Source organism: Trifolium pratense, linkage group LG6, assembly GCF_020283565.1.
Source record: "Trifolium pratense cultivar HEN17-A07 linkage group LG6, ARS_RC_1.1, whole genome shotgun sequence".
NCBI classification, from domain to species: Eukaryota; Viridiplantae; Streptophyta; class Magnoliopsida; order Fabales; family Fabaceae; genus Trifolium; species Trifolium pratense.
In genome coordinates, this window is record NC_060064.1 from 18069168 (window position 1) to 18084679 (window position 15512).

The 15512-nt window shown below is 31.9% G+C and overlaps 2 protein-coding genes across 3 annotated transcripts; both read left to right on the forward strand.

Annotated features, from left to right (window-relative positions):
• Window positions 1-4787: 4787 nt before the first annotated feature.
• LOC123893149 (flap endonuclease GEN-like 1) lies at window positions 4788-9487 on the forward strand. The gene is made up of 8 exons (XM_045943072.1): window positions 4788-5097; window positions 5710-5886; window positions 6109-6279; window positions 6995-7176; window positions 7491-7731; window positions 7912-8047; window positions 8355-8830; window positions 9050-9487. The coding sequence occupies exons 1-8, from the start codon at window positions 4903-4905 to the stop codon at window positions 9317-9319; spliced, it is 1848 nt and encodes a 615-aa protein (XP_045799028.1). The 5' UTR covers window positions 4788-4902; the 3' UTR covers window positions 9320-9487.
• Window positions 9488-9649: 162 nt separating this feature from the next.
• LOC123892655 (ribosomal RNA small subunit methyltransferase, chloroplastic-like) lies at window positions 9650-15396 on the forward strand. Of its 2 annotated transcripts, XM_045942501.1 has the most exons (10): window positions 9650-10345; window positions 11040-11189; window positions 11308-11364; window positions 11908-12006; window positions 12635-12730; window positions 12886-12970; window positions 13299-13351; window positions 14227-14310; window positions 14463-14573; window positions 14866-15396. In XM_045942501.1, exons 1-10 carry the CDS (start codon window positions 10127-10129, stop codon window positions 14929-14931), a joined length of 1020 nt encoding a protein of 339 aa, XP_045798457.1. In that variant the 5' UTR covers window positions 9650-10126; the 3' UTR covers window positions 14932-15396. The 2 variants fall into 2 exon arrangements, with proteins under 2 accessions (XP_045798457.1, XP_045798458.1); XM_045942502.1 differs by lacking the exon at window positions 14463-14573 and having other exon boundaries at window positions 9953-10345.
• Window positions 15397-15512: the final 116 nt, after the last annotated feature.

Here is a 15512-nt window from a genome sequence, read left to right on the forward strand (position 1 = left end):
TAATAAAAGTCTTTTTTATATATCATTTCATATTTATAGGTTTGTTCATTGCTAACTTTATTCAATACTACAAATTCAATCAGTTATATGATATTTTTTGCCAAACAAAATCAAGTTGATTATTATAAAATTAAATGGTGTAACTTAAAATAATATTTTGCTTATACCAAGTGACTTAAATCATTAATAATAGACTACAAACTAATACTTGAACTAATAATATGTGTACCAAGTAACTTACAATAATCATTAATAAATTTGAAACTAATATTTATATTGATATTTGTACTAATATGGATAAAAAATCACTTAAAATTGATAATATATTTGAACTAATATTTTACCTATAAAAAAAATATTTTTTTTGGAGTGGGGGTGGGTCGTGACCCACCCTTGATACCGCCATTGTATGCCTCATGAGCACATGTTAAGAAATCAATTTTTTTTGTGCTTGTGTAATCAACATTTTTAATACTAAGTTTCTTTATTTGGATAATTTATCATGTGCGATAAGGACACAAGTTAACATGACCCAATAAAGAAAATGTTAACCAAAGTCCCTACGATAGGGACACCGATTAAAAAACCAAAAAAAGCAATATAATCTTGAAATAAGTATGCAGTGAAACTTTTAAAAATGATATTTTCTATACAATTTTTTTTACATTTTTTTTCCTTAACCAGTGCTATGAGAACACTGATTAACACGACCCTTAAAATAATAAGGTTCCTTTTGTAAAACACCGTGTATTTAGGCCAAATATATTTAGAGGTCATTTAAGTTTTGTTTTTGTAATGCATAGATTGTTAATTTTTTTAGATAACAGATAAGTAGTCCTTTAAGTTTTTGGTAATATATGAGTTTTTTAAGTTTCTAATTTACTGTGTTGTCAAAAAAACTAATTTACTGCAATGTTAATCTTCTAATTATATTTTTTGGTTATAAAAATCTTGATGTAACCGTGGAGTTAGTGAGGTGGAACTGAACGTTGCATCTTGTTATTTTGAAGCCAAAATGAAATGTTTAGTGCCACTGTCACTTCACTAAGCTAATGGTTACGTCGACTTTTCTTTAACGAAAAATAACTCGAATAATAATGATGAAATATTGTACCAAAAAATAAATAAAAATAAAAAATAATGATGAAATAAATTAAATACTCAAAAAACATATTTATTACTTGGGTTCCGCTAACATGTGCCCTAAGGGCACATTTTAAGATGCAATTAATGAACTAGTATCTCACTTAATGTGTTTCAAAATTAGTAATAATCAAGCTTATTAATTAAAAGATATGGTCCACGATATTTATTAATTATTTATATCAATTACAAAGGCAAATTGTGATCTAATTTTTTGTCAACCATCATCATGATTACATGCGCCTGACATTATATGCATGTTTAATAATCTAATTTTTTTCGTTTTATTGACAATCAGGATATCCTATATTGTCAACAAAAAAAAAAAATCTTTATGCATCAAAATATGACCAAAAATTAATCATTTAAGTGTTTTTTTATTTAATTAATAATTTAAGTTTTTTTTTCGGTGAATAAGACTGAGTATTATAGTATTATGTTGTGATGGTAACGATTGTTAGTGCTATTTTGGATATTGAATTGATAATATGTTTTGGAATTTTATAATACTAATAATTTAATTTTTGTTTTCAACTTAAAAAAAAAAGATTTGACAAAAAAAAAAACTGTTTTTGTACCAAAATAATTTAGCTGCGCGTATAATCATATGATGATGTAGTTGGCAAGTATCACAATTTGACTTTGTAATTGATTTAAATAATTAATAAATATTGTGGACCATATCTTTTAATTAATAAATTTGATTATTACTATTTTTGAAACATTAAGTGAGATACTAGTTCATTAATTACATCTTAAAATGTGCCCTTAGGACATATGTTAGCATTTGCCTTATTACTTAATGTATTTGGCCTTTTATTTATTTCAATGACCATAAGATTTTAATAATTTATCCGTTATGGTCATTGTAATAAAAAAATGATCATTATAATTTATCCGGATTTTTTATTACAATGACCATAAGAACATATTCATTTTATGTTGTTTAATGGACGCAATTTTTAAGCTTTTTTATTTCCCTTGAAATTTACATAAGATTTTACCTATACTCAACTTCCATTCCAAAAAAACAAAACTTCCATTCCATCATATTTACTTCAATGTTGACAAATTTTTATGCATGTTTTTTTACACAAAATTTTATCCAAGTTGAAATAGTGTATGTGTATTGACGTTGCAGTTATCTTATGGTAACTATTTTTTTTTTTTACGATATTCGGTCCACTAAACCGTCTAATTTGATTTACAAGTCAATTCTGACATCAAGTGATTCCAACTTTTTTCCGATCACAATTGCAAAAAATCGAACCGTGATTCTTCTTATTGAATATATCATCAATTATTACTGAATCAATTAAGAATCGGTGAAGATAACTATTTTTAGAAAAATAAAATCCACAAAAGTTGACACAATTAAGAAATTTCTTTTGTCAAAAAAAAAAAGAAATTTAAGAAGACCATCAATTAATGTTTGCGGCTTTGCAATACAACGTGACTGAAACGGCAAAGCACCGATCAAAATTGTGGCAAAAAAAGTATTCATATGGTTAACAATTATTCAGTGCGTTTGAAATGTGAATTGCTTAATTTGGCATTTAGGTTCTTCTTTGCATCTTTCGTTAGCTACTTTCGTGTGCTATATTTATAGGCGCCAACCAGGGATAATCGTATCGAAACCAATCCAAAAGTAAAACTGCAAATTGAACCATTCAAATCGAAAATCGCAAAAAATCACATTTAGTGTGAACCGCAGGAATCATTTTTCTTCTAAACTGCAGGGTTTGGTTTGTGGTTTTTATTTCAGAAACTAAACCAAACCAAACCGTAATACTTAACTTAAACTCTATCAACTAGTAGCAATCAACATATTACCTAGTCCAACTTAGCAAGCTTAACCCAAATTGAATTCATAAAATAGTAAGCTATCAAAATATATCATTTCACACGATTCAAAACTATGTTGTTGGTATTAAAAATAAGTTCTCATGTATGTGCAATTTTTGTATATGCATAATATATAATGGAAACAATAAAATAAATTAAAATTTTCTATGTTTATTTTGTAACAAGTTGATAATATTGTCATATTTTTTATATCGTGGTAAACTGCACAAACCGAACCAATCATAACCGCACAAACCGAACCAATCCTAACCGCATTGGTTTGGTTTGGATGACTTTTTAAAAACTAACCGAAAACCAAACCGAACCACATCATTTTTATCTCGCGGTTAGAATGACTTTTATGCTCAAAACCGAACCAAATCGCACCGCGATCACCCCTAGTGTTGACCGGCATGAGAAAATAACGTAGGTCTTTTATGGTGGGAGATTAATTTTCACCTTTAGATCACAAAGGTCTACAATAGACTATAATAAAGTGTTCACACTATATTTTATCCTCTTTCACCAAAATCATCTTTTAATTTATATATTATTATTAAGTTAATTATATATTATTAAATTAATTTTTATATGACAAAATTTTAGTTTAGTGTAATATATATTTCTTTTTTTTAAATTGAATTAAGAGCATAATATATATTTCATGTCAAAGTGTACATATACAATAACAAAGGTGGAAAAAAAAAATCTAAAAATCAAATTTAGAAATAGAGAAAGCTAAGTGATAAAACACAGATAAGAGAAAATCTCATTATACTAAACATATAATTTTATTAATTTAATATATCATTTTTATACTATTATTAAATTAATTTTTATTTACACGAATTTTATTTTCATTTTAGTTAGCCAAATACATCCAAATAAACTCAAAATTAAATAAATCTATGTGTTATAGTTTACATCAATCTTCTCATAAACTATAAAATTGAATTATTGAAATCCCCAAAATTCATAAAATTAAAATCAACCATAAACACATTCTGGTTTCATGGATTTTAGGTTTTAGTTTTATGGATTGAAGATGAGGATTGTTAAGTTTTCATTTTTTATTTTTAAAATTCCAGAATTTCCTTTAAATAATTATATGGGAAAAATAATTTTAAAAAATTGTGACATGGCTGCCAAATCACTGTCATGTCAGCATTTTTTAAGCAAAAAATGAAGCAAAGGATGGATTTGTGTACCAAAAAGAAAAAAAGATAAATGACCTAAATGAGAAAAATAAAAGATAAAGGGACCTAAGTGTTACAAATAAATAATATAATTTTTTCAATAGATTTATATCTATAGATAATATTTTTGAAAGTGAACTTTTATTTATATATTTTTGGTTAAAAAGTGAATTTATATTATAGGATGTCATAATAAATAAGAGAAAAATGAATATATACACAATCAACTATTTTTTTTTGGATACCAACCACCGGCAACTTTGTATGTCGTCAAATCACCCCATTTCACCCTATTTTTTTAATATAATAAAGAATTTTACATCATTCCGCGTAAAATTAATTTATAGTATATATCCATTAAACTCAATAAATAATACTATAGATTAGAGTGTAATAATTTAGTAAAACATGGGGTGCAAATAGCAGAACCTTATGTCTTTGTATATAACATTGAGAGACTGAGAGCTTATTACACTGAAAATCATAAAATGGGCTTTTGAAGTCTCAATCATCTCAAATCTGTAACGGTACAAAACACCCAACGGCTAAATTCTATGTTTTTGTTCCAAAAAAAAAAAAAAAACACACTCTGTCTTTTCTCTTCCAAAACGTAACCTAACACACGAACCGGTTCAGTGTCTGATTCGCAACAAGACTGAATTTTGATTATGTTTTCGGTTACCCATTTTCGTGATTAAGCAGAAAACACAATTTATCAATGGGTGTTGGTGGTAATTTCTGGGACTTGTTGAAGCCCTATGCACGCAATGAAGGTTTTGATTTCTTGAGAAACAAGCGAGTTGCTATTGACTTATCGTTTTGGATTGTTCAGCATAACAATGCTATCAAAACCCATGTCAACAAACCTCATCTCAGACTCACTTTCTTCCGTACGATTAATCTGTTTTCTAAGGTTCTCTCTTATTCCGTTTATTACCTTTTGTTGCATGGTAGATAATGTGATGAAATTGTTGATGGTTTTAGCTTCTTTGTGGAAAGAATTGATTTTTTTAACTTTTTTTGATTATTTTAGAAAAAATGTTAAGTGATTGTTTGTGTTTGGGTTAGTTTAATTATGTGATTGTTAGAAAATGTGTTGTTACCTTTTTTGTTATGTTTGAGTATGGTTCAACAGCAATTGGGGCTTATTGAATTCAAATGTTGATGATTTTGGCTTCTTTGTAGATAAGAGTTGATTTTTTTGGGACCCTTTTGATTATATAAGAGAAAAGTGAAGATATTGTTTGGTTTTGGGTTAGTTTAATTATGTGATTGCTGTAAAATGTGTTATTGCCTTTTTGGTTATGTTTGAGTATGACTCAACATCAATTGAAGCTTAATGAATTCAAATTGAAGTATTTATTGTTGGTAGTATTTGAATGGAGTGGAGTTTGATGGTGGCAATCCAAGTTATTGTTCCTTTTTTCCTTTTAGACTTCGGTTCTTTTGTGTTAAGTTGGTATTGAAAAATCTAACCAAGGATGAAAGTGATGTTTGATGATGATATAATTTTTTCATTTTGTAGTTTGGAGCATTTCCCGTGTTTGTTGTTGATGGGACTCCATCGCCATTGAAATCACAAGCCAGGATTGCTAGATTTTTCCGGTCATCTGGAATTGAATTGACTAGCTTGCCGGTACCTGGAGGCGGTGTTTCAGCTGAGAGGAACAGTTCATTTTCAAAATGTGTTCAAGAGTGTGTGGTGCGATAATTCTTTCAACTTGATTTTTATCAACACAAACTATTGTGCTGACTCTATGTTTGCATTCAGTTGCTACCAATATGTTACCTTTATACCAAAATCTTATTTTTCGACCCCAATCTTATTTACTTTCCAGATGTGGAATCGCGTTTTTCATTTTTGTTTTGTTAGTTGTTCTTTTGCACAACCTTTTTCTTATAGTTCCCTGTTAATTGGTGATAGGAACTTGCTAAGCTACTTGGGATTCCTGTACTGAAGGCTAAAGGAGAGGCTGAAGCACTCTGTGCCCAGTTAAATAATGAAGATCATGTATATGCATGCATCACACCTGACAGCGATGCATTCCTCTTTGGGGCCAAATGCATTATAAAATCTTTCGCTCCCAATTCCAAAGCAAGTAACCATCTTTGCTGTATTTTTCTTTATAGTAAAAACGGTATCATGATTCGTGAATCTTAATTATAATAGAGGCTGACAACCTTAGTTTTGAGTTTTGTTCAGGTTATTATATCTATATAGGAATGTTATTGTTCCCGTTTCTTCTTTTTCCTCAACAGTCAAATCATGAAAATAATTACTTATTTAATCTACCATGATAGTTTATCTTTTCCCAAAACTTCGATAACTTTGCAATGTTAGACATTTGCATGAAAGCTTTACAAACTTACACTCTTACCTGTGTCAACTGTCTTAATTATAATGTTCTCCTAACTATCTCTTCCTACCACGGCTTCTATTGGTTCTCATCTTAAAGACATTGTGAGCCCTCACCTTGCCAATCTCGCCTTCTATAGCATTTGCAACTATAATTTTTTATATTTTCCCTCTCCTGTCTCGCAGAAAACTGAATAATATACAACCACGGAAAATTTTGGTTTATAATTTAAGTTTGCATTATATATCATCTGCAAAAACATGCATACAACCATCACTGGCTTTTATCATCTTACGAGATAATTGAACCAGAAAAATATAGTGATCCTCTGGTAATACTTTTTTCTAACTTGTGTCATGCATTCGTTCTCTCCCCTTCCTGTAGTTTGGAAAGTAGGCACGCCTTAGTTTCTTTGCCTTTTCGTACCATGTTTGAGAATTTTTTTGCATGCAGGAACCGTTTGAATGCTACAATATGTCAGATATTGAAGCTGGGCTTGGATTGAAGAGGAAACACTTAATAGCTATCTCTCTTTTGGTTGGAAATGATCACGATTTGAGTGGTGTTCAAGGGATTGGATTTGACAGTGCTCTTCGTTTTGTTCAAGCTTTTAGTGAAGATGATGTATTGAATAGGTATGAATAAATCCTTAAGAGTACAAACTGGATTCTGAATTGAATGCAATTTATCATATGAAATTATTTAATTACTGATACACTAAGTTGCACCTATATTTATAGATAATAGAGTTAGTTTAGGTTATAGCTAACTCGGTAACAGTTATGGAAGTTACAAAACTTCTCGAACAGAAAGCTAGATAATTTGTTAAGTCCTTAAGATATCATAGCTTTCATGTTTAGGTATGAAATAGTGGTCATAAAATATATTAGATGAACAGGATAAATTTTTCGGTCTTTGTGGTCCTGATTGATTATGATCTTTAACGCAGATTACATGAGATAGGCAAAGGGAATGCTTTTCAAATTCCTATTGACATTAAATCTGAGGACAATGTGGATATTGATGGGAGCTCCCCAAATACGAAACAAACTCACTGCTCATTCTGTGGGCATCCAGGCAGCAAAAAAGATCATACGAATTTTTCGTGTGAGTTTTGTGTCACAAATAACCATGAAAGTTGCCTGAAAAAACCAGAGGGTTTTAAATGTGATTGCATCTCTTGTGGTATGGTATGGCCTCTAGATCAATTTGTCACCGTCTGATTTGTTGAATATTTTGGAGGGGGATAAACACCTATGAACCCATTTTTTAATTATATTTTTGGTTTAATCAAAACATTGATTTTTATTGAGCTAGACATTCATTTTTTTAATAAATTTCAAAAGCACTTAATGATATTTGATTGACAGAATAGGAAACATAAGGAGCAGAAAAAGATGGAAAATTGGCACACAAGAATTTGTGACAAGATTGCAAAGGAGCCAAATTTTCCAAAGGATGAAATCATTGATATGTATTTATGCAATGACAATGGTTATTTTTCTGGTACGTGAACTAAGATGAAGATTATCATCGACATATTTTTTTTTTTTTTTCCGAATGTGAAAATGTTATATATACTAAAGTTGTTTTAAGCAACATTTTATAAACCGAAACGGACGATTCAATTGGTAGAACCATGAACCGGCACTGTCTACGGTTCAGTTATTTAAGCGGTTTACCGTAGTTTCGTCCTGATTTGAGGGATTTAAAGTAGTTGAACCATGACTCGGTTTTGAAAACATAGGTTTTGGCATATTAGTGTACCATTGTATCTTTCACTCATTCTATATTTATATAACTTTGTTTGCAGCAAATGATGGCCCTCAGATCTCATGGGAACAACCAAAAGTTGAACTCCTGATTGGTTTTCTAAACTTCCATCAGCACTGGGATCCGTCATACATTCGACGGATAATGTTTCCTATGATGTCCACCATCTTCTTGAGAGAAATGGCTACAACTACAACTGATAATTTGTTGTTTGGACAGTTTGAGTTTGATTCTTTAAAACGTGTGAAAACGAGATACGGATATCAGTCTTATGTTGTCAAGTGGAAACGTGTGATGGGAAATGTTGCTTCTAAAACTCCATCAAATCAATCTGGCACGCAACAAGATGCTATAGATCTAGAGCTCGATGAAACGGTAGATCTACATCTACTGGACGATTGCGATCTTCCTGAGACTTGTGAAGAAGGTGGATGTAGTTTTCTGTTGACAGATGAAAATATGGACCTTATAGGTGCTGCTTTTCCTGAAGAAGTGAAAAGGTTTTGGCAGGAACAGGTGTGTTTATTATCCCACTTCTGTTGTTTATGAACATTACAAGAGTGCTGATGATTAACCTCTAACTGACGCAATTAACCACTTTTGTTTCTACGTTGGAAATATGTTTACTTTCAGAGATCTTAGTTTTATATAAAATGGATTTGGAAATAGTTTAAGGCCATTTACATGATATAGGTACCTCTTTTGTGTTGAGATCTAAATGATTTAAATTTGCAGGAACTGAAGGATTCGAAAAGAAAAAAGAATCCAACCTCAAGATCTCAAGAAAATGAAACGTCCTCAACATCATCACTAAACTCAAAAGGTGTCCAGCTAAATATAACAGAGTTCTTCCCAACAACCAAAAGTAAACATAATCCAAAACATGGAGAAGAGTCATCATCCAAGAAAGACGATAGCCCGGACAGCGGAGGCTCAAAAATGAAGAGAAAATCGTCAAGTCCTAATATTCCAAAATCTGTTAGGCGTCGCCTTTTGTTTGACTAGTGATATGCGCTAACTGAATGTTGAAACCAATGACCCTTTTGTGATAACTGAATGTTGAAACAGTGACAACAGACCCTTTTTGTGATCATGAATGACCAAGGGTAGTTCAGTGTGTATGTGTAGTTAAGAATTAGTTTGAATAATGTCATCAGTTTCTACCTTTGAGTACATTGTTATACTACTAATAAATAATAATGTACCTTAACCACTTTTAAAAAAATAAAAATAAAAATGATGTACCTTAACTTTGAAAATACAGTAGCATTACAATTTTTGGTAGAGTTAGCAATCAATCTGTGAATATATACCCAAAATTCCAAATCTAGGGACATAGACGTATGATAACAGAGTGAGGTGCTTTGATTGAGAGTGAGCGTTTGAATTCGAAAGAGAGTGAAGAGGAATGGTTGGATGATGGTATTTTGACACTACCGAAATTTGACATCACTATTATGTTTTATATATGGTTGTTTACTTGATTGTGTTTGAGCCGCTAAACCTTTATGTATGTATAGTAAAACTCAATCTTTGAAAAATTACGTATATAGATCTTAGGTGACCCAACATCTTTTGAACATTACTCAAGAGTCTTTCTCAATATAGGTTCTTGCAAAACTCAAAATTGACCCTCGGAAGCCACAAAGGCATATGAGGTGACGACATGCACTGCTTAATACATTACAAACCAAACCCCCAAACTTAATAATTACTTGTTTGTTTTTATAAGAAATAATTCACTTTTTAGCATTTGTATAAGCTAGAAACACAAAGGGATATTGTAACGGGAATAACTAACAACCTGAAAAAATGTCTCATTCTCTTTCTCACCTATGCTATCTTCAAACGCTCCCGCCAATATCTCACAACGGCCGCCAAAATCCGCCGTTAAATGAGCGGAGGAGAAAATTATACGTAACTTGTGGCCGTGGAAACAATAGAGCTTCGACGCCAACCAAAGACGATTACCATGCCACTCTCAAAGCTCTTAACTCTAAAGGCAGAATCCCCAGAAAATCTCTTGGTCAGGTATGACCAATTGTCTTGTCACACTCCAAAATTCATTTGTTTTGTGGTGATTTTTTTGTGGGTACTCTCTGGGGCGTTTCATCGAACATGAGGTGGGCGTGTGTTATTTGAGCTTGTTGTCTCGTGTAAGCACTTGTGAGACTGTTTGAGAGAATTCACAGAAACAACTTATGACATATAACACATGTGCATAAGTTGTTTCAATTTATTTCCATAAGTTCTCTAAAATAGCTTATGAAAACAGCTTATAACTCATACGGCAACCGTTTGACGTTATTTTATCTTTTGTGTTGTGTTATATAAATAGTTTATACATCAAAATGACTTACATGATAAACTCTTATGCTGTTAGTGCTTAATTAAGCTGTTTATCCAAACTTGTGACCAAAATCTGATTTTGTCCCTGTGTTTTGTTGTTTGGAAGTTATTTATATGGATGCTGCTTGCATATTTCATTGGGGCATTTTTATCGAGCACAAGATTCTGTTTGTTGGTAGGGTGTGCTTTGTTGTGACATGAATTTTGTGTTTTAGCATTCCAAAATCCGGTTTTGTCTTATCATTTAGAGATGCTTTTGCTGGAAATTATTTGAGGGCTTCATTTGAGAGTTTTTGGTGTAAAACTAATGCTTACGAAAATTTGTTAAATTAGGGTGTAAAACTAATGCTTCATTAGGGTGTTATTTAATTTGCAGAATTATATGCTGAACTCTGACATAAATGAGCAACTTGTTGGTGTGGCTGGTGTTGAGGAAGGTGACGTGGTGCTGGAAATTGGGCCAGGAACTGGTTCCTTGACCAATACTCTAATAAACTCTGGTGCATTTGTTCTGGCAGTTGAGAAGGTTTGCAGGTTTTCGTTAGTAGAACTATGCTGAACTCTAAGTGATGTTTTCTCATTGCTTTGTTTAGTTTTACTTCAACAACTTAAGTTTATGCTTTTCTATCTTTCATGGGATGTAGGATAAACACATGGCTGCCCTCGTGAGTGAAAGATTTTCTAGTACAGGAAAGTTCAAGGTACAACTCGTGATGATTTTGAATTTTATATGATATGTTTGTAGCTTTCTTGTTGATAATAATTAAGATGCGACTTGTAGTAGGATATAATATTTTTGAAAAAATCGAATTTGCACTATATGTCTTTTTGCATGCTAATGAGGATATAATATTATTGAAAAAAATCGAATTTGCACTATATTATATCTCTTTTTGATATACACGTCACATGCTTCAAGTACTACTTGTCTTGCTTTCCTTGTTATAGTTAGAGAGTCTAAAATTGTATTTAGTTCAGGAATGTCTCTTGAATCTACTTTAGCTATTGTTCCATACTTTTTCTCCTCAAATGCTTCTTATTTAATTCAACTGATTTTATGCTACACCTTGTAATTTCTCCACAACGCTTTAAATTTTGGATCATCTTTAGCCTCCTAATTTTATTGATGGGTGGTATTTCATCTTCCAATGTCAGTGTCACATGTCTGATTTTTATGCTAAAATAATGATAATTTAGATCGTTATGTATAATTAAAGTTTGACGTTTTGATAAAATGTTTGCAGGTTTTGAATGAGGATATTGTCAAATGTCATGTGCGCGCTCATATATCATCATTGGTTGGAAGCACAAAGGAAATATATTCAGATACTAGAAAATCAAAAGTGAGGATTCTATTTCCCAAACTACTAAACAACAATACACCATTATTTTGTTATTTGTCAAACATTAGAAAGTGTTGGCCACTTTATAAAGGATGATAAACTTGACCTAACATTTAATTCGGTTGTGCCTTGAGCACGATTACGATGCGTGACAACCTATAATTTGTAGGTAGTAGTTCAAAACCTGCCAACATTTTATCAAGAGGTCAAACATTAATTAATCCAATAATTTGTAGGTAGTAGTTCAAAACCATTTTCAGTAGTGTAGTAGTTCTCAAAAACCCAATAATTTATACCTAACTCTCTTTGGAGGAGTTAAGTAACCTACATGACATCTTTGGTGTAATCGCTTGAAGAAAAGTGGAAATCACAATTGTTGTTGATTTGTTTGGTCATTTCTTTCGTAACTATGCAAACTGAGTTGCTATATTTATTAGCAATAACCCACTAGCCACTGACTTAACTGAATGACATAAACCTAATTAAAGTCATTTGACAGCTTAACTTCATGTGTCCTAAATTAAGTAGCAATATTTTAACCATGACATTTTGGTGCTCTCCTCTGCCAAATTAATTTTGCATGATTATGTAACTTATTGCAAATCCTGAAGCAGTATGTTGTTTGCAGGTGGTTGCTAACATTCCATTCTATATCAGTACAGATGTGATCAAACTATTACTTCCAATGGGTGACATTTTCTCAGAAGTGGTTCTCTTACTTCAGGTTAGAATTGATTTCTCACTAGTCGTGTACTGTATATTTACATCTGATTCATTGTAACTGATTGTATTCATATCAAGTTTCTATCGGCTTCCTTTTTATTTTTCATGGTCTTGATGTAATAACAATTATTGACTAAACAGATCAAATTATTGCAGGAGGAGACTGCCCTGCGCTTGGTAGAACCATCGCTACGGACCCCTGAGTATCGTCCCATCAATATATTTGTTAATTACTACTCAGGTGCATAAAAATAATAGTTGAGTAATACCTTGGCATATATTGGTTGACAGTTCCTATCCTTTTACAATCAACAATCACGAGCTTTCATGTTAGTAAATCAAATAAAACTCATTAAACAAATCCAGTAATGGAAGAATGCGCTTAACATGTGTTGGCATTCATGAATCGATGAATGGTTCTCAGAAATCATTTTGAAAATAAATTGGATTTTAATGCTTTGATGTGGTTTCTTAAATAATTATTGTACATCAAAATGCAACTAGAGATTTTGATATCCTTTACACCAAATTTAGTTTATTTTATGCTGAAGTCCTGACTCACTTTTCAGATCCTGAGTACAAATTTAAGGTTGCTAGGACAAACTTTTTCCCGGAGCCTAATGTAAGTGATATGATATTTTGTTTTCATATGCACTTGAGAACAGTAAAGTATAAAATATCTCATTCTAAATTTGCTTTCCATGCGATTCTTTTAGGATCATCCAATATATGCAAGAAACATTAGTTGTAATTGTATATATGATTATTTTGAAATCAAGAGATATTTGTGGTTTTATTAAATTAAAGAAAAACATTGTACTCTATGAAAGTTCGTTTCAGGAAAGCGAGAAACTTGTGTTTCAGAATGTATATATGTCACTAGCTACCATAATAAATCTAAAAGAAACTCACTTGCCTGGTTGTTTTAGCTTTTAAATGATATCGAACGAAATTCCAGTTGAAGCAACAAAAACCTCTTTTGGTAAAAAGTGTATTGGGAAGCGAGCCATTTTGTTTTCACTAAAATCTAAAACAAACTGTAAGGCGAAGTGGCTGATGAAATTTTTTCAGTTGAGACTTGAAATTTGATACCGTGCCGCATATGATATATAATACAAACAGAAAAACAGGTGATTCCCATGAAGTAATTATTTTTTCCCGATATATTTGTTAGAAAGACAAATGTTAGCTGTTAGTATGTAGTAGTCAGGGTTTGAACCTTTGACCTTCTACTCAAACTCCTCCGGGTGTCTCGGCTCAACCACTTAAAACTATGCCTCGCGAACACTGTTTTTCAAGAAAGTGAAACCTTTACTGGTGCTGAAAGTAAAGAAAACCATTTTATTTAACTATTAACTATAAAAATAAAAAAGGAAGGAATGTTAGTAATAGGTCCTTAAAATGACAGGAAATATGATTATTGGCTGTATATTACATGACAGTAGATTTTGTGGGTGGTAACAGAAATCAGTCTTATTCATTTTCATATTTGTCTAGGTTGACGCAGCCGTTGTCTCATTCAAACTGAAGCAACCATCAGAATATCCCCAAGTTTCATCGAGTAAAAGCTTCTTCGCAATGGTAGCTTCCCTTTCTCAATCATACATTGTCATGCACTGAGCTCCTGAGGATTTTCATCTTCAGTTTCATCGCTCAGATGATGTTATCTTCCAAATGTCACACACAAAGACACCCCTTCCACTATTTTTCAGTAACAGTTCAGTTCTATACAGGTTAATTCAGCATTCAACGCAAAGCGTAAGATGATACGCAAGTCACTTCAGCACATATGCACATCCGTTGAGATAGAAGAAGCTTTAGAAAGCATAGGACTTCTAAGTACTGTAAGTTATCAGTTATCACCATGCACTATAGCACCGACACTTCTTATTGATGGAGTGTCCGGTGTATAACATGGGCCAATGTCCAACAACGGCACATGTGATCACATTCAATGAACTTGTGTTTTTTTAAATTATTACTGGTGTCAACGTGTTAGTGTCGTCACTAGTATTTGTGTCTGTGTCAGTCTTCACACGTGGCATGTACTATTTCTTTGTTATTTATTTTTTTGCGTATTTGATATTTTGTCTCTCAATGATTTTGCTGACTCATCTGTTCTTCTGATGTTTCCAGTCAAGGCCTGAAGAACTTACGATGAATGATTTCGTAAAACTGCATAACATAATTACCAAAGAGTAGCAGGCTGCATTTATGTTGAATTGAAGACCAAACTCTAGCAGAAGAAGGTCCCAAAGATTCACACATTCACAAGGCTCTTTGTTGCAGCACATACATGATTCAAATAGAGAATCGCAGTATTGAGAATCATGATGACATCTCAGGTTGAGAATATATTGGAATCCCAACAGTTTTCTTCAACTAATGTATCAAGAATAGGGGTACGATGTTCATAAATAATAGAAAGATATTAGGTTCATACCCTGCACTGCACCGTTTGTACTATGTTGTGTATAATCTTGTAAGTTTCACTGCCATCAAAGGCACTTGTAGCCATGGTTTTAAAAAACATTCCACAACCATGATTGTGACGTCTGTGACAATAAGTTTTCTGACGTCTCTATAACCACAATTACAGTCTCATAAATTGTATTTGATCATAATTTTCTACAATAACAAGTATTGCAATGCAACTGCGATTCGGAATCTTGTTTGTAGCTATTCTTGAAGCTGAAACAGGTGCTTGCCATATCATAAAGGGAAACTGAAGACATTTTTCAATTGAACTCAAAAATTAATTAGCTAAACATCAAGATTTCATT

What these genes read in the sequence shown, in the direction of transcription:
- LOC123893149 (XM_045943072.1), top strand. Translation starts at nt 4,903, where the DNA reads ATGGGTGTTGGTGGTAATTTCTGGGACTTGTTGAAGCCCTATGCACGC. An exon ending in AATGTGTTCAAGAGTGTGTG is followed by an intron (nt 5,887 to 6,108) that starts GTGCGATAATTC and finishes AATTGGTGATAG; the next exon opens with GAACTTGCTAAGCTACTTGG. An exon ending in TGACAATGGTTATTTTTCTG is followed by an intron (nt 8,048 to 8,354) that starts GTACGTGAACTA and finishes CTTTGTTTGCAG; the next exon opens with CAAATGATGGCCCTCAGATC.
- LOC123892655 (XM_045942501.1), top strand. Translation starts at nt 10,127, where the DNA reads ATGTCTCATTCTCTTTCTCACCTATGCTATCTTCAAACGCTCCCGCCA. An exon ending in CTAGTACAGGAAAGTTCAAG is followed by an intron (nt 11,365 to 11,907) that starts GTACAACTCGTG and finishes AAATGTTTGCAG; the next exon opens with GTTTTGAATGAGGATATTGT. An exon ending in ACTTTTTCCCGGAGCCTAAT is followed by an intron (nt 13,352 to 14,226) that starts GTAAGTGATATG and finishes ATATTTGTCTAG; the next exon opens with GTTGACGCAGCCGTTGTCTC.